The sequence below is a fragment of the Ostrinia furnacalis genome, unplaced genomic scaffold (genome assembly GCF_004193835.3).
Source record: "Ostrinia furnacalis isolate ACB-3 unplaced genomic scaffold, ASM419383v2 OfSCF4876, whole genome shotgun sequence".
NCBI lineage: Eukaryota > Metazoa > Arthropoda > Insecta > Lepidoptera > Crambidae > Ostrinia > Ostrinia furnacalis.
In genome coordinates, this window is record NW_021135115.1 from 234,563 (window position 1) to 253,249 (window position 18,687).

The 18,687-nt window shown below is 36.8% G+C and overlaps 1 protein-coding gene across 1 annotated transcript; it reads left to right on the forward strand.

The window, feature by feature from the left end:
* Positions 1 to 621: 621 nt before the first annotated feature.
* Positions 622 to 15,976, forward strand: LOC114360073 (GATOR complex protein NPRL2). The gene is made up of 4 exons (XM_028314630.1): positions 622 to 1,070; positions 1,484 to 1,640; positions 5,025 to 5,151; positions 15,758 to 15,976. Exons 1-4 carry the CDS (start codon positions 871 to 873, stop codon positions 15,907 to 15,909), a joined length of 636 nt encoding a protein of 211 aa, XP_028170431.1. The 5' UTR covers positions 622 to 870; the 3' UTR covers positions 15,910 to 15,976.
* Positions 15,977 to 18,687: the final 2,711 nt, after the last annotated feature.

An 18,687-nucleotide genomic window follows, 5' to 3' on the forward strand; every position in this document is an offset into this window, starting at 1 on the left:
CTTTCCTATGTATAGATGACCCACGCTGAACTGTCCCGCCAAACTCAATGACAGGGGGGCGCTACCATCGTTCAACTTTATGGTTTCCAACATGGCAAAAATCGGAACCAGCGATTCGGTATTGACGGTGGCGCCCCGCTGTCATTGTCATCGATAGGACAGTTCAATATTTTGGAACTATATTACTTTTCTCTATGTTGACAACTCTCTAATCTGTGATTGACAATGACAATATGGATGGATGACAGAAGACATTTACGTATTACGTTCTGAAATTAATTGTAATGGTATATCATTTCACGAGCTAGCTCGCAAACTAACTCGTGTAGTATTTTTTTCCCATGCAGGAAATAGTGCTTCAAATAGGCCGGGCTTGTTTCTAAGAAAGTTTCTTTGTTTGTCTTGTTTTTTGGAGGATTGTGTCTTCGAGGTGGAGGGGAGATTATGATTTTTAACATTCGTCTAATATTCTACCATCCTCAGTGTAAAGTTAAAATCCAGAAGAACCACATAATTATGAGACAGAAGAACCACCGCTTTGAGTTTGGCGCGTTTTGATTACTTAAACCCAGACTGCTCTCTGAATTTTACCCATAACAAAAGGAAAAAATCGGATGTCAAATGGCAACACCTACGAGAACTATCAACGTCATTTCCACAAGCATTTAAAAATAAATAATCAGTCGAATATTTCATGTGCGTGGGGTAGGGCGCTAATTTGTTTTGATGAAGCTTTTGTTTACGTTATTCAGTTCGTATAATCATGTGAAACTTATAAATAGTTTGCTAGGTATGTGTTAAAGTGTAAATATAGATATGTGTTAGTGAAAGTGTTGTTTGTTGGTGTATAAAACTATTTGTTTACGCACGATGGATGTGAATTCGAAATACTACGAGGGCTGCGGGCAGGAAGGGCCCATTCGTTGCATATTTCTGTGTGAATTCCACCCAACTGCCGGGCCTAAGATCACATGCCAAGTGCCGGAGAACTATATTTCGAAAGATATCTTCGATACGGTCAGCCACTACATAATTCCGAAGGTGCAACTGCAGAGATGCACTTTGACAGTGTAAGTAACCATGTTATCGTTGTGATACCTACCCACATTACTATTATTTTTCTTCTAATTGTTAATTAAATTATTTTTTACAAGTGATTTAGAGGAAATAATAAAAAAAAATATTTATTAGCCAATTTATTTTATTGTATACTTATTAACAGGTATAAAAACAAAGGCAGATATTTATCTGCCTTTATATTTTTTTAACTTTTGTTAATCATCATTAATATTTATTCATAAATCAGTTCGTTTGTTTTAATTAAATAATAAAATATTGAAGAAAAAAAAAAACTCAATGATTACATTAAATTATTAATTATTGTATGATCATAAATTAATTAATTAATAAATAAAAACTAATTTCTAGCTCAGTATCACAGTTTTAAATTTTAAATTCTAAAAAACTTTTTGTTTACTTCCAGAACTCTCCTGGGCTCCAAAATCCTGGGCTTCCCGGTCCGGATAGACAACAAGAAGTATGCGAGGAACGCATTTTACTTCAACCTCTGCTTCGTCTGTGATGCATGGGCCCGCACCGTGCATCTAGAGCCCCTAGTCAAGAAACTCACTGAATACCTTGTAAGTTACATTCATCATCATCATCATCTTAGCCATAGGACGTCCACTGCTGATCATAGGCCTCCCCCAATGCTTTCCATGTTGCCCGGACTTGACTATGTTCCATGTAAGTTACATTTTGATTAGGTTTAGTCTATAATCCAGTAGCTTAGAATTACTTATAGGCACACTGCTGGTTGCTGTTATTAGAAATTATCAAATTAGAATTCTTGTTGGGGTATTATTTCAATAAGAATCAAAATCTGATAAGAGTTAAGTCTTATAACTCTCTTATAAGAACACATTTCTGCAAGAGTGAATACCAATCGCGCGCGAAATCGTACAAAATTAATTGTGTACGATATCGAGGTAGCGAGCGAATTTAATCTTATCTGTCACCATCCTACATTGTATAGCTAGACACTAGTTTCCCAAACTTTATTAAGCCCTCACTCAGCTTATATCCTACTTCCTACTAATATTATAAATGCGAAAGTTTGGAGACATCCAAACTGATGTCTGTTACTATCTCACGCAAAAACTACTGAACAGATTTTGATGAAACTTTACAGTATTATTGTTTATAACCCAGATTAACATAATTAATGACGATCTGTGACAAACTAAATTTCACGCGGGTGAAGCCGCGCGCAAAAGCTAGTTTATTTATTATTTAAACTTCGTATGGCCATTATTACAAGTTTGTTATGCAAAAAATAACACCCTTGACGATGGTCCTTAGTGTGACAGAAAGCAACGTCTCTAGATTATGAACGAGTATGATTGAGTGTAAATAAAAAGGCAATGTCGCGACCCAGTAATATTTTATTTTCGTGGTCCGGATCCCAAGGATCCAGTCAGCGTCAAATATGTATTTCGTGATACCTAAAGTGGCCTAAAAATTGACAACAAAACTATTCCAATTCTATCAAAGACGTGTTGCGAACTTTTTGGCTACTTTGGGTGTCGCGAACTATTTGACGCTAACTATAACTACCATAATGAAACTCTCAAAGTCCCATTAACTAGTTTCTTTATTTATTAGGAAATTAGTTTGCAAACCTTATTCTCGTTAAGTCTAGGTTGTTTACAACTTAATGCGTTCTACCGCTTTTGCATAAACACGTACCTATTTGAAACAATTAAATAAATACTTAGGTAAGGTGCGATTTAATAGGATTCGTAAACTATCGAAAAATCCACGAAAAGTTGGTGAACTATAACAGGAAACTGAAAGATAGAAAGAGTAAACAACAGTGCAGGTAGGTATTTAAATGTAAAATAAAGTTAGGTACCTATATAATTCTACTAGAGGAGAAAATCTCATATTATTATAACCAACGTAAACAAGTTTATTAGCAATATTATCAGAATTGGTGTTACATTTCCATACATCGAGAAACAAACAATATTAATTTAATTTTACATAAGATTAATGTTCATTGATAAAAGGCTATTCAACCCGGTAAACGCAGATATAGTATGAAAAATGAAGAAAAAATATTTTATAATGTTTTGTACGAAGTTTGAATATTGATAAGACGTGTCCTTGAGGGAATTGTGAAAGACGACGTTTGTACGCCAATGAAAAATACTGATAATACTTACTTTCAAATATTTACCTTGCTTGCATCAAGATTAGTATAGGTTTTTACTTTACTTTATCTATTCTTTATTCTAGTAAATAGAACCGAATACCTATAAAAACACTTGATACTGTGGCAACAGAATTGCAATTATGCACTAAAGAAGATACTTCATCAAGAATACAACCTCCTTCTTTTTACGAAGTCGATTAAAAAGACAAAAGAAGAACTAAGATTTTAATTTTCATATCGTTTCGAATGCGATAAAGTTACTTTAAATAGGTAGGTGCGGTTTTAAAGTCTATGGTTATAGCTAAACGTTTGCCAAATTAAATTAATAATCATTTATAATAGCCTATTTAGTTTGTCTAGCCAGGCCATAATTTGCTTAGGCCTTGTTTACGCTCCGATTTCATTAATCAAATTGTTGTTTCTTGCTAATAATTTGTTTATAATTTAGTTCAATTAATTCCCAAAACCGGAGTAAAATTTACGGCTGTTGATTGAAAGTTAAACGTTCGTTTCTATTTTAGTTCGTTTATCTTAATTATTTACAATTAGATTGATTTGAAGGCCCGGATTTAGAACTAGCGTTTGCCCACGGCTTCGCCGCGTGAAATTTAGCTTGTCACAGATGATAAATTATAGCCTATATGTTTTTCTTATGTAGGTATAAACTATAATACTGTGAAGCTTAATCATAATCAGTTCAGTAGTTTTTGCGTGAAAGAGTTATAAACATAAATCCACATTCCACACAAACTTTCGCAGTTATAATATTAGTAGGATTGGTACTCAAAATTAATATATATTTTTTTGCAATTTTATTATCAATATAAAAGTATAGATAAAACAAAAATAATGTGTTAGCCCGAAAACCCCAGGGAGTCGTAAATCGACTGTAATATGTGATATGAACCGCACACGATAGCATTTCCAAGGAGGCCTCACGCAGGCAAGGCAGTAAAACCAAGCCAATACCATTCTGAGCATATACTTGTGCACAATATGGTATAATTTCGCGATAACAAAACACCGGCTTCTAAACCTATGAGAAAATGCTGGGAAAGGAGGCAGCTTATTTTTCGTAGGTTTACATTCGTCACTATTCCCACCTCTCGTTCCCACGGCTGCAACTTCTGTGTAGCCAGGATCTACAGCTTGACCGCCAAAAAACCAAACCAGTGAAGGGCTAAGCCATTTGGTAGAATTAGAACTAATTAATTTGCATCGAGTGCTCACAAAAAACGCAAAAAAAAATCTCATTTATTTTGCATGTAGGCCTATAAAAAGCACTTTTACACGTCCCAGTTTTAACCCTACCACTGCTTCGGGACAATAAATGGGCCAGTGCTGAAAAGAAGCAGCGCAAGGATACGGTCACTACTCACACTAAGGTCCAGATACACAATTTTTTTGGGTCCAGATTCACAAATCTGAAAAAAAAAATTACACTCGAAGCGGCTACTGCAGCTGCGCTATGGTCCTTCTTACCTTTGAACCGATTTCCAATAATTCCTCCATGTCCATCCATTGTCCAAGATTCCCGTTGCTTCACCTAACTTTCACCTGAATCATCATCAACAGCCCTTTACAGTCCACTGCTGGACTATGAGCCCCCTCTACGAAGGCGGGTTGGAGATCGCAGTTTAAAAGATTGATGTTTTTCAGAGAGCGCCCGTTCTGTTTGATGTGTAGTCACTAATTCGCCTCTTACGACACCCGCGGGAAGAGTAGGGATTGGTGACAAATGTATTCTACTCTGTCGTCACCACACGGCTTTATTCACCTGAATAAAAAGTAAAAACCTTTGTTCCAGTTATCAATGGAGTTAGAAAGCGAGTGGCTGTCCAAGCAGTCCACTTCAGGAGAAGCGAAGGCCCTGTGCGGGCTCATGAGGCAGGTGCTACATGACATCAACAGCAGGCGCATGTGCACACTCACAGGTGAGCTGTTACTGAGAGTTATGAGAAATAATATGTGCATCTCCCGTGGAGGGAGAGCTGATAACAGCTCATCATCATCATTTCAGCCATAGGACGTCCATTGCTGAACATAGGCATCCCCCAATGCTTTCCATGTTGATCGATTGAGCGTTTGTTTTTGCATATGTATAACTGTTACGGTCAAAGTGATAAATGTGAAAAATATGAATAATCGCCGGTTATTATGAATAATTACCGTATGATTTGGTAAATGTGATTAATATGAGATCATTTATGTGTGTATAAAACTAAACAGGCGGCTTAGGGGTGGCCCAAGGGCCAGCCCCGCCGCACCTTATCCTATTTTTCACTTTAAATCAAAACAATATGTTATGGGCTTTATGGCAAAGTAATGTTACGCAAGAAACAGTCGAAACTCATTATGCCAAATTATATTAATATGTGAAATCAAAACATTCAAAATGTGTGGCTGTACCTACACAAGGATTATACATGAGCCATTGTTCTTTTATGATATTTCATGGTACTAAGGTTACATTGTTAAATAAATCACTGATAAATGTAATTAATTTATTACTTTTACCTCAACTGTTGGTAATTATTCATAATAACCGGCGATTATTCATAATTTTCAATTTATCACATTAACCGTAACATAACCATAACACTATAATCCGAGCCTTTTCAAGACGACAGTGAATAGGCACTTACAGGGCAGATATTATGTATCATCCTAGACAGCATGTCACTTAACACCAGGTGCGATTGCGGTCAAATACCTGCCTTGCCTTGTCTTGTATAAAAAAAATAATTACTATACAACAAAAGCCAATTCGCTTATATGAGAGAGTTAAGATCTGTACCTTATAAGTTGGAAGAGCAGTCGCCGGCAAGCGAAAGGTCGTGGGTTCGATTCCCGCCTTAGACAATTCCATTTTTTCAAGTTGTTTATCTAAAAAGATCTATCTATACCTACACTAAGCAGTTGACGAACCGTCGAACCAAGATTTAGCCAATGTGTGCCTAAAGATCCCTATGAGAAATAATGTAGGGGGTGAGCTAGTTGAGCTACTACTAACTAACCCAGGTATTCAAATTAAATCAAATCATTTATTTAGAACTTAGGTCTCTTCCAGGGCGTTTGTACATTACCTAACACACTGTATTTACGCACCTACAGGGTAACATACTAGTAGTATGACAGCTATGAAAATAATGCTTATTTATTATTACAGTTGAGCGATTATACGAACAACTGTGGATAGAAATAATTTGTGCATGTTTATAAGTGGGCGGCTATATCTCTCTCTACTGATAACATAAGTAATACTCGTAGACTAGAAATCATTTAGGTAAATGGCGTAAACAATATTTGACATAAAACAAACGTGTTACTAATAAAAAGTTACACACTTACAGAAACTCACGTAGGCTTAATTTAATCAAGATCTACTCAGACGAAGTTTCAGACAAAAGTAGTTGTTCCTAAACGACTTGTCCTTCGAAGCACGGAATACCTATTATTTCTTTGCGGGCAATCAGGCTGATTAAAGTCTGAAAGTTAATTAATTAGGTATTTATTAAAGAAAACATATAAAACAATTCTTTGTAACGTTATTTTCGATAACCGTTTGTTGTTCTTTAATAACTTTTATTCACAAAACAATAAAGGAAATTGTTAAGTAAAGAAATAGCAAAAAGAAAGAAATGTTTGAAGTGACTTATAAAAGGTTAATCTGTCTTTTGTTAGGCCGAACTCTGAAGTTAAACAGTCGCCCTTGTAAATAAATATCAAACACCTAAAAAACTTTTGAAGCTAAGGGTTCAGACATAAAACCCTCAAAGGCATGGCTCAAAGGGATTTTTATTTCGACCAAAAAAACTAAATACCTACATAAAATATCATGAACTAGTTATGCCCGCAGCTTCGCCTGCCTGAATTTCTGTCTGTCACTGATAGACTTCATTTATTATCAAATTGTTATTCTGATATAATTACTACTACAAACATTTTTGTAGTAAAAGAACAACTAGTAACTACAACATAATAAGATTAAAATGTTAAATTAAGTATGATGCCGTTCCTTAGTTATTGAATTAGATTTTTTCCACATAAGTATTTCTTTAATAGAGACTTTGTAACATAAATATAAAATCTCTATTTTTTTAACAATCGAACTCTCTCGTTAGTTATTACTTAACTTTGGAGTTCGGACCTTTCTTTGTATTTCCTGCTGATTTTATTAATTCATATCATTTATTACCTTGGTATCGACATATCTGTTTAGATAATTTACTTATCCAAGTATCTAAATCTGATAATGGCAAAGTATACTTAAAAATTAGCAAATTTAAACTCAACATTGCATAGTAACAACACGAGAAAATTTTATCCACGAGTCAACAAATGCCATGCAAACTTCATTAAAAAGACAAAATAGGTAGTCACAGAACAAATAAGTAGTAGGTATGTAGAATTCGTGAGGATAGAATGTAGGATGTTAATTTGTCATATCACTTTGCACAAAATACTGGACAGATTTTGATGTCACTACTTTTTTTAAGCATACATCAGAACTTATACATATCTTTTGTACTCAACTGCAAGGTAATTAAATATTTGTCATTATTCGTGATTTAACAGCATTTTTAAACGTTTAATAGCAAATAGCGACGTGCTTGTTGACTCGGCGCGAAATTATTCACGCGGTGCGCGCGGCAGCGCACTGGTTGCTATGCGCGTACTCAAGTTGGCATTTTTTATTCAAATCGATGTAAAGTGTATTGATTTTTCACATTATAGGTCTAAATGAAATCTTTACGGTTTGGATAATCGACTAAGTACATTAACTTAGTTAGTTTCATACATATTAATAAATTAGCTGTGCCCGCGACTTCGTACGCATGAAAACCCGTTTTCGCCAAATTTTTTCATTGTTGCTCTGCTCCTATTGATTGCAGCGTGATGTTGTATAGCCTATAGCCTTCCTCGATAACTGGGCTATCTAACACTGAAAGAATTTTTCAAATCGGACCAGTAATTCCGGGGATTAGCGCGTTCAAGTAAACAAACAAACAAACTCTTCAGCTTTATAATATTAGTATTTATTTATTTACCCAAAGATTTATACAAGTTCGTAATTATAGGAGCACAACGGAGGACCGAACCCGTGACCTTTGGTAAAGGAGTTCGGTACCAACTCTATACGCGATATTGTCATTTGCCATACGTAATACTTTCATAGATAACTTTGTTTGAAAAGTAAAATCAAACAACCCGGTTTTAGCTCGAATTTGAAACCTAACTTCGAGCGAGCGTTATTTCTGAAATCTCTCTCAAGAACTTCAACGTGAATACAGCCCTAACACAATGTAGGAAGCGTATTTGCGAAGTCATTAGAGGTGTAAGTATTAGCGTATAAACTCGAAATGACCTTTCGAGTTAGAGGCACCGTCGACGGCACATCAGACTTTACATTTTTGTTGGAAAATAGCTCCTAATTACAGCCACATAAGATGCAACAGTGTTAAGCTTATCGTACTGTCAATATAGGTGTGAAGTGTTTGGTTCGCTTTACTTTTGTGCAAGATTACTTCGTTCTGAAGTAGCATTTTAGAACATAATACACGTGCAAGAAATTAAGGAGACCTCAAATCGTGCAATTCGCACGCCGCACACGTTATACTTTATGTGAATAAAAATAAATCGCTGTACCTATGTGTTGCTAAGTACACTCGCGAGCAAAAATATGGAATCACCCTATTTGTTTCGAGCGATCACAAAAACTATATGACTAATAGAAGGCAAATAAAAATGGCACCATTTTAAAGGTAATATTATAAACTTTAAATTAATACCACAGATACATACATAGTCATTCAGTTCTTAAGTTCGCTCGGTACAAAACACAAGGGGGTGATTCCATATTTTTGCTCGTAAGTATATAAAACTTGAGAACGAAAGTCCGACGAAGGTAGAGAATGTTGAAAACATCGCTCGGATAAACTTTAAGCTTAGGCGCAGACCATCGATTTTGAGTTGGCCGATAGATTACACCAATTTGGTATCGGCCGATTCTTCATACAAAATAGAATCATGCCCAACTATCGGCCAACTAAAAGTCGGTGGTCTGCGCCTAGGCTAAATTCCCTGAGGACTAAGGATAGACTCTCGCCTATCCAACTGTTAGACAGAACGACGTCTGTCGAATAAGTTATTTAGAGAACGATAGCATTACTAACGATATCAAGGCGGAATCTAAATAAGTATATTATAACTCAAAAACTCGAAAGGTGACTGACTGACTGACTGACATAGTGATCTATCAACGCACAGCCCAAACCACTGGACGGATCGGGCTGAAATTTGGCATGCAGGTAGATGTTATGACGTAGGCATCCGCTAAGAAAGGATTTTACGAAACTCTACACCCCTAAGGGGGTAAAACGGGATCCACGCGTACGAAGTCACGGGCGGCCGCTAGTTACATATAAAAGGCGCTATAAAATACTTTAAATGTCCAAGAACAATATAAAGAAAGTGCTAGGGCGTACGAAATTATCAGTTTTTATTTGAATGATAACATTGGTTTTTCTCATTACACTTTTATGAATAGAAATGGATAATAATATGTTATGCGTCTAACGACATCAAGGCCGCATCTAATACAAAGCTACAAAAACAACGTAAGGATATAAAATACAATACAAACATTTGTGTACATGAACATTTATTTTGTTACTAATCTGGACGTTTTGAACACGTTTCTATAAATATTTATTTCCAAAAATAGTAAGTGTCGTCCGGCCATAATACAAGTTTTGCTTACTTTGGAAGTATAAGTCCAAGGATTATTTATTTATAAAGGGCCCAAATTGGGCGCCCGCGGCCGGGGCAGAATGTCGGCCTCATTGAATTGAATTAGACCGAAATTCTACTTGAAGTAACCTAAATAAACAGACTTAAGTGCTGGAAATCGTCTGTGAGGATAGCTGACAAAAATATTTGTGTAAAGGCAGAGTGAGGGCTTTCATTTTTTCTCTTTCGACGATGTCTTGCAACATTTTTCTCTCCTACCATCCGATAGGAGAGAAATAAAGGGTTATTTTCTACCTTTTATCGATAATATCACAGTTTTATTAGGTTCCATTTCGTTTGATAGTTGACACTTTATTCACTGATATTGAGAAGCACCATGTAAAATAAAGAAATTATTCGATTTTTTCTCGCCGTAACAACCATACTTGAACGAACATAAAAAAAAAAGAATTGGTAAAATTGGTCCAGGCGTTGTTGAGTTATGCGCTTACCAACATCTTATTTTGCGATTCATTTTTATATTATAGAACATTATAAGAACGCCTAGATTTGGTCTTTTCGATTTTGTATTTTATTTGTCTGTATTGTTGTGGGTAGTTGACACCACTATTCAATTCACATACCTACATTTTATGAGCTATTAAATCGCGACTACGATCTACATAGACTTAAGAATAACGAAACCTATACTATACCGTCACTAGTTCGTCCGGAAAAAAACTTTTTGGGAAGTACGGGCCTAAGACTATTCCCACCTCTCGTTCTCACCGCTGCAACTCCTGTGTAGCCAGGATTTACAGCTTGACCGCCAATAAAAACCCAACCAAGTAGAAATTTTTGGGAAGTAGACCACAAAACACATTAATAAATAGCAATATTGCGTTAACTTGCATATCATCTATATATATAAAAATGAAACCCGTTTCGCGTTGTCACGGCATCACGTGTGAACGGCTGAACCGATTTCGATAATTCTTTTTTTTAAATGTTTGTGGAAGTCCAAGGATGGTTCTTACGGAAAAAAATATTAAGAAAATCTCTACGCTAAGGCGGTACGAAGTTCGCCGGGTCAGCTAGTTATCAATAAATCCAAACACTTTTTCCATTACCAGCTCTTATCAGCGTCTGGGCGTTATCATGTCTTATCATTATTATTACAACATAATAAATAATGTACGTGTTTATCTCCGTGTGATAGTGTGTGAAATAATCATTTTGGATAATATTCAATAAGTTTACCTGGTTATACATTAGGTACCTATACATAATGTACTCTAAGACCAGTGGGCTGAGTGTGAGTTTACATCCTAGTGAGCGCGTTTAAAAAATGTATGAAAATTATAGTTTTTGAACGTTTCCCGCTAGGGGCGCTGTACAATCCGTCATACATTTAATGTCATTTTTTGACGCGCTCACTAGTGATCACGTTTAAAGAAAACTCACACTCAGCCCTCTGGTGAATGATTAATGAATCACATGAGAGCTTTATTTGGATCGCTATTTCGGTGACTTTTAAAAACGCTCTATTTTTGTTTATTTATTAAAGGCTCGTTTAAATATACATCGCATGACTAACACAATATTATGTTGTCTACAGAACTACCGATATCTTGTCCAACATGTTGGCACAACCCTTTGGCCCAATCTCACCATAATGTAGGTTTTGAAAACAAAAGATTGACACAATTTTTTTTTTGTGTTTTCATTTGTTTTTACCCGACTGCGCCAGAAGGAGGGTTATGTTTTTATTACTTATTTTTCTACTAATGGGTATTTCGTGTTTCTATCCGTCCGCCAAGTCACTGAATTAATCTAATTTGGTCTGACGTCAGTTGACTGTCAAGTTCCAGAGCAAAATACCTTAAAACAAAGTAAACCTAAATGGTGATAGAGTAAGCTATATTTAGAACGTTTAAAGTACCACAAAAAGGACCTACAAGTACAATAAACAATTTGAAATACGTCCGGCTGTTAATTACCTCAAATACAGGGTGTCTCGGGCCATTCGTGGCTAGATTCATGATGATATAAGGCCATAAAAGAAATACATAATTTATAAGAGACCAAACTTGACTGCTTCTAAACCCTCTAACTACTTACTAAGTGATATTCTCCGGGATCAAATTTTACTTATAATAAATATGCTTGCTGATAAACGTGGCTAAATATGGTCCGATTGGTCACATGCATCTCAAAAGAAGTTAAAAACACAGAGCATATACCAACGCGGCGCGAAAACAAATTTAGCGCATCGTTCATACATATTCATTAAAGTAAAACAATTGAAAGTCTGGAGGTGACGACGACGCATGATGCACCGTGGAGGTTGACCTTTGTTTAAAACTGTCTAGAATCCATATTAAGATAATCATGTAGGTACCCAAAGAAAGCAATCTGGGATATCTAGATTGATAAATACTGGATAAAAAGGTCGCGGAAGGTGGCGGACGGCGCAGGACCGGTCTTTGTGGAAAACCTTGGGGGAGGCCTTTGTCCAGCAGTGGACGTCTTTCGGCTGAAACGAACGAACGAAATACTCTACATTGCACACTATGGTCCTATCCACCATATTTGTTACATTACGTAGCCACTTTTGCCACCGAGTTTCTATTGGAATTTGATATAGCGTAAAAATATGTCTAGCTACTTAAATATTTAGAGCCTTAAAAACAAGAATGGTTTCTCATATTAAAAGTCCATAATCCATAATCTGTTTTAAAATTACTAACGACATAAAAGCTGTCCATATCCAAATGGTCCGAGCGGTCTAGCTCAGTTTAATATCATAAAACTAGATACGCCCGACGTTGATTGAGCGGCTGGCGGCGAGCCAGGATGCGCGTGCGCTCTATCACCAATCTTTGTATACAGGGTGTAAAAAGTTATTATAGAAAAGAACTCTATTGACACAGTATAAGTATCATTTATACATTAGGAAAATAATAATGGCAAGTAGATGCTACTGTGTGTCGTGACATGCTTACAAGGGACGTGTCAAGACTCTGTTAATATTAGGTTTTTCAAAATCTAATGTCTCCATAGATTAGCTGTCAAAGCAGTCGCCTAGCAACTCCTACAAGCTATAGGTCATAAGTTTATTTCCACTTTCCACCAGAGCAAGCGAAACCTTACAAATTGCAATAGTTTTTTTCTAGTTTGAAAAACATCTTTGCAATGTTTAGTTTATTGTATAATTTGGGATATTTTTAAACACTACATTAAATTTAATACCAGTTAAATACAAAAAAAAATGAAAAATACATTGTAATTTGTAATCTATTTTTTTCACCTGTATCTTTTGCTAATTGTAGTGGCGTGATGTTAGTGCTTAAATATTCAGCGGCGATGATCAGTTTTATATGAAAATGTATTTGTATGTAGACGGATCGACGCGTGCCTGATCGCAATCTTAATATGTATGCAGATGAGACCGATGCCGGAGCATGCATACCATCCGATGCGCAGAATCCGTATATTTCGCACCTTTCTATTGCTAGAGGCCGGTAAATCTATTCTCATAAATTCTGAAGAGTTTGTTTTGTTGAACGCGCTAATTTCAGGAAATACTGGTCTGATTTAAAAAAAAATATTTGGTATTAGATAGTCCAGAGAAAGGCTTATAGGCTATACAATCACGCTTTGACCGAAGAGCTCTGCTCCTTCGTCAATGAAAAATGTTGGGAAAACGGGAAAATTATTCAAATATATTTTACGCGTACGAACTACGAAGTCACGGTCATATTTAGTTGTCTATATGCACCGTACGCTACTAACAAACACTTATGTAAGTACTTTATTTATTCTTTTATGTGATATTATCAGCTCAATGAACCCCCAACGGTTACCTAATTAGAACAAGGTCAGGGCACGACGGGATATAATGAATAACAACAACAAACTGCAATGTAAAAGCAATTTTCCCATTTACCAAATGTTATTTTGGTCTAAGACCGTCTTCAGACGTTGGCCCCAACATTGGTCCCAACGCCAGTTGTCCAATATGATCTAGAAAACATCTTGTTGAATTATTTTCTAGCTAGATCCATAAGTAAGGACGAGTAGCGTTGGGGCCAACCTGTGGAGCCGGCCTAAAACATATGGCTCTAGCAAGTTGAGTGAACTTCATATTTTGACAACAGATGTCTGTTTAGTTATTCAAAATGTACGATATATTTTTCAGTGTTACGTATCTTTGTTTTTGTGGTGTCATAGAAAATGACTAATTTGTAACCACTTTATCTTAGTGAATTCAGTATCTGACAGAAAATGACTAAGCACTTTTACAAGAAAAGTATCACATACTTAAGTAAAGACCCAGCAATATAAATATTGCGGCATATACTCGTACATTATACATTGTACGATTTTACAAAATGTTGCTGTCGAGATGGAACCTATAAAAATAAAAGCTTTATTTTTATGAATAAGAATGTTACTATTGTTTACAAATCAGCATTTTCGAAATAGAATGGAGTTATTGAAAAAAAGAAAACAATGAAAATTACATATTTTTTCGAAAATAAAAGATTCAAACGCATGTGACAGTTCAGTGAACTTTAGAAATATTTTTACGATCGTTTCAACTGTATTTCGGTATGCAAAACAATGAAAATGTACTAGCGTTTTTCGCACAAAATTAAACATTATAATTTAGTTTGACAATAAGTGGCTGGTACAATAACAGTTCTGAAATAAAACTATAATAACGTTTTAAGTGGTTGTCCCATTACACTATAATTTATGATTTATCTGCCGAGCTCTTAGTTGGCGAACTTGAAAACAATTGCGTAGTTGCGGATTCGGGATATTCTCGTTAGAGAAATATCTCAATCCCAGTCGGACGCAGGTCGGCCATAGTAAGGACAATCTGTTCAAGTGGGGATTCATGGATGGCCCAAACTTGGAGTGAGCCCCCCTAGACAAAACGCACTTTTTGATCGAATCGAAACTCCAAACAAAAAAGGGGCTTTTCGACTGGTTTGCGATTATACCTAATTTGCACTTTGTCTAGACCCACAGGTGTGGTTTTGCTCCCCAGTCGACGAAACCCATGATATCGTGCCCTGCGTGCCCAAACAACTGCACGCAGGAAGATAAATGAAGGCTACTAACAACGCCACTCTTGTAGCGGAGATTTGTCGCCACGAAGCCAAATCTCCTTGTCGACACGACAAGAAGACGTCGAAATTATTGAACCTGCCATGTTCTGACCTATAAAACCTGGATGCTTGCAATCTAAAACGCCATATCGGCGAAAATTTTCAGGAAAATAGCGTGGGTATTTTGCTGCAATGTAAAATTTAATTAACATAACAGAGTTCAAATAGGTAACCTTAAAATTGATGTTCGTTAGTCTGATTAAAACTCGAGAACGGCTGGGCCGATTGAGCTGACTTTGGTTTTAAAATGTTTGTCGTAGTCCAGGGTAGGTCTAAACGGTGAGCAAATACGCGCGCGATGTTGTTTTTCTGTGACAGACAAAATTCCACGCGGGCGAAGCCGCGGGCGGAAAGCTAGTTATTTATAAATTATTGCCGAAGCTAGAAGGCAATTTCGTTGAGAACAGCGAGCAGTTTCGTGCAGTCAATTAGGATGGGAATTCTGCTTTGACTCTAGCCTTAATTAAAAATATACTGAAAACATCCTCTCATTTACTCAAAATTTTGTGAAAACTTTGGTTCTATTTTTCCTCAACCCAAAACGCTTTCAAGACCTGCATGCGTAAGCGCTCTATATTGTCCCTATCCTTATACAAATATACCTACATTTTAGAAATTTTGTCGGCAGTTGGAACCACGACGACCCACCTAACAGTGGTCCGAGTCAACAGCGACCCGACCCCGGTCAAGGACCACCAGGTGCCGGTGTTCCTGTACAGCAGACACTCCTTCGTGGCTGACCAGTGGGACCTGACCACCAACCAGGTAAGTGTCTCTTAACAGTCCGTGTACAATGTATACCTACCTCGATTCCTCAAAGCGCCCCTATTTTCAAACGCACCTGATGAAGCGCACCTTTCTGGAGAAAACAAGGAAAAAAAAGACTAACATAACTTTAAAAAAACTTGTAAATGTTTAATTTTTGGGAAATATTTTTCAATTTCAAAATTTACTTAAGAATGAAACGCGGCTCCTTTGTAGACAGCGAATAGGTTAATAATAATGTAGAGACAGTGTGTGGAAAATTACAAAATGGATATTATTGAAAAGATTGACCTTCGTGAACATCTGTTTTGATAAAACAAACTTTTTGTTTTTATAAGAACCATAGGCGGCCATTTACATTTATTTACATGAAGCTAAGGTTCCGAGTCCATAATCATGCGGAAAGAGTTTCCATAGAATACGATTAACTAACTCTTTTTTTTTAATTATCTTTCTAATAACCGTAAGATCAGAAAATTATTAGGTAACTAATAAAATAAAATAAATAAAAACCTTTACTCATCAACTCTTAAAATGCTTTTAACTCTATACAATTATAACCTTGCTATATTATTACATAATTCTAACTAGTAGGAGTATCTAACACCAAACTGTGAATGGTGTGACTAATATACTGATAGTAGACCACGCGTGCGTTTCCCGTAAAACGCAGCGTGCGCGGGCGCAACGCGCGCGCTTGTGTTTCCAGAGGTCGTTGCCCCACGCCATTGTTGCTCGGCTAGCAACACATCTCTTTCGTACTTTCTCATACTGGCAACACACGAAAATAGAGGAACGTTTGTTTTTCATTAGAAAATCTCACGCGCCCGCATATTTGTTTTGTCAAGCGTTGTGAAAAGCGCAGGCGCGCCGATTCATGTTTTTGTGCTGTAAACATCTTGGAGTTATTCACGTTTATACAGGGTGTTCCTAAAGTGTTTACATTTAATAATACTAAATATCTCATCTGCAATTTTCAAGTGACAAATTTTGTCTAGGACTTACATACAGAATGTCCAGTACCTAAGTCATGGTCCAATTAGATAGTCTGACGTGTTAGCGAAACAGGTATTTTCACTTGTAAAATTGAATTTTCATATAGATCCAGTTTATTCTGTAACCTATTGTGACGCGCCCCGCGACGCATCGACAGCCCTAGCACCGAGCGCAGAGATTTTGACAACCCTACGGCTGCGCGGCCGCACGCCGCACGGACCGAGCTAATATAAGAGACGGCGGCGACCGCGGGCGCCTAGCATTCGCTCGGGAGCCATTGTAACAGCCAGACGTTCGCGCGCGCGTCTATCGTTCCCTCGGCTGCATTGCACAGAGTCCCTAGCGAATAGCTATCCACATTGTTCCTTACTAACCCTAACTGTTCGACTCTGGCTTGATCCGATACCTCGTCATTTATCCGCGGCTTGCCATATAGCGTCGTGTCGAGACGTTCTATCGTTGATAGCCAACCGGTTCTCGTCCTTACCGAGTAGTGCATGAGATACTCATCCCGAACCTGCGGTAGCAATCCTGCTGCCACCCTTCCTGAACTTCACACCCCCTCACCTCGTAGGTCCAACGCCTTTCCCTAGTGGTCGTACTCACTATCGAGGCTTCGGTCTCTGGCTTGAGCTAACGAACCACATCCTACCCCCCTAGTTATAAGTATCCAGACTAACACTCGATAAACCTCGCATCGGGCGCCGCCCCTCTCGCGGATACGAAAACTAGCTAACGGGACGCGAATCGGGCGCGTCATTATTCCTCTTGTTGTAATTAGTAAATTGTGATATAACTTGTAAAGTACTCGTAAACTTATTATCGGCCGTTTGGTGTAGTGGTTCGAAACGGACTACTATTCCGGAGGTAGCGGGTTCGATTCCCGCACAGTACAAACATTTGTGTGCATGAACATATTTGTTTGTATTGGACTGGACTGGGTGTTTTCTATGTATAGTAAGTATGTATTTACCAAAAAAAAGTATTTAAGTATGTATGTTTAATACTTAGTATTATGTACAAGCTTTGCTTAGTTTGGGACTAGAAGCGCAGTGTAAAATGTCTAAGGATATTTATTTATTATTTATTTTATTTATTAACTTTTATCTCAAGAACAAAATCATTTTGACATATTTCCATACCTACATAATTCTTAATTTAAGAGTTATTCGAGAATTGGTGAAAATTAAATATCAGCCCCAAAACAAATATCTTTTCTATGGCAGAATACGTGTCGAAAGATGATTCAATGTTTAAAGTAGACACGCAGATATGAATTAATATGTAATAGAAAGAGAGGTCAATAAGACAAAATGACTAGCATGCAACTACTCGCGTATAAATTGTAATCACGCACTTATTACAATACATACATGATTAGTCCGTATGCGTACTGGCGATGTATATTTTGGAGTAAGATAATTGACCTAAGTCACTACAAAGTATACGCGAGCAGTACGCAGCATATGCGTACTGGTCGTGTATAGTTTGGAGGAGCTTAGTAAAAAAAGTCATCTCCAAACTATACTCGATTAGTTTCACACCCTTGCGTTCTGGCTATGTATAGAACGGAAAGACGCGTAGCAACGTTGTTTTAATTATAAAAATGTTAATAATAAACACGTTACACGCAACTAAGTAAGCGTAACATCGTAAATACGTATTTACCATTTGTAATTACAACATTACTATCCCATGACTATGTGTGTTCATGCCTTAACATCGAGCAAACCGCAAAAACAAACAAGTTAATTCGATGCCGGTTTAACGTGCCGAGTGATTTAATATCTATTTAGG

What these genes read in the sequence shown, in the direction of transcription:
- LOC114360073 (XM_028314630.1), top strand. Translation starts at nt 871, where the DNA reads ATGGATGTGAATTCGAAATACTACGAGGGCTGCGGGCAGGAAGGGCCC. An exon ending in CAGAGATGCACTTTGACAGT is followed by an intron (nt 1,071 to 1,483) that starts GTAAGTAACCAT and finishes GTTTACTTCCAG; the next exon opens with AACTCTCCTGGGCTCCAAAA. An exon ending in AGAAACTCACTGAATACCTT is followed by an intron (nt 1,641 to 5,024) that starts GTAAGTTACATT and finishes CCTTTGTTCCAG; the next exon opens with TTATCAATGGAGTTAGAAAG.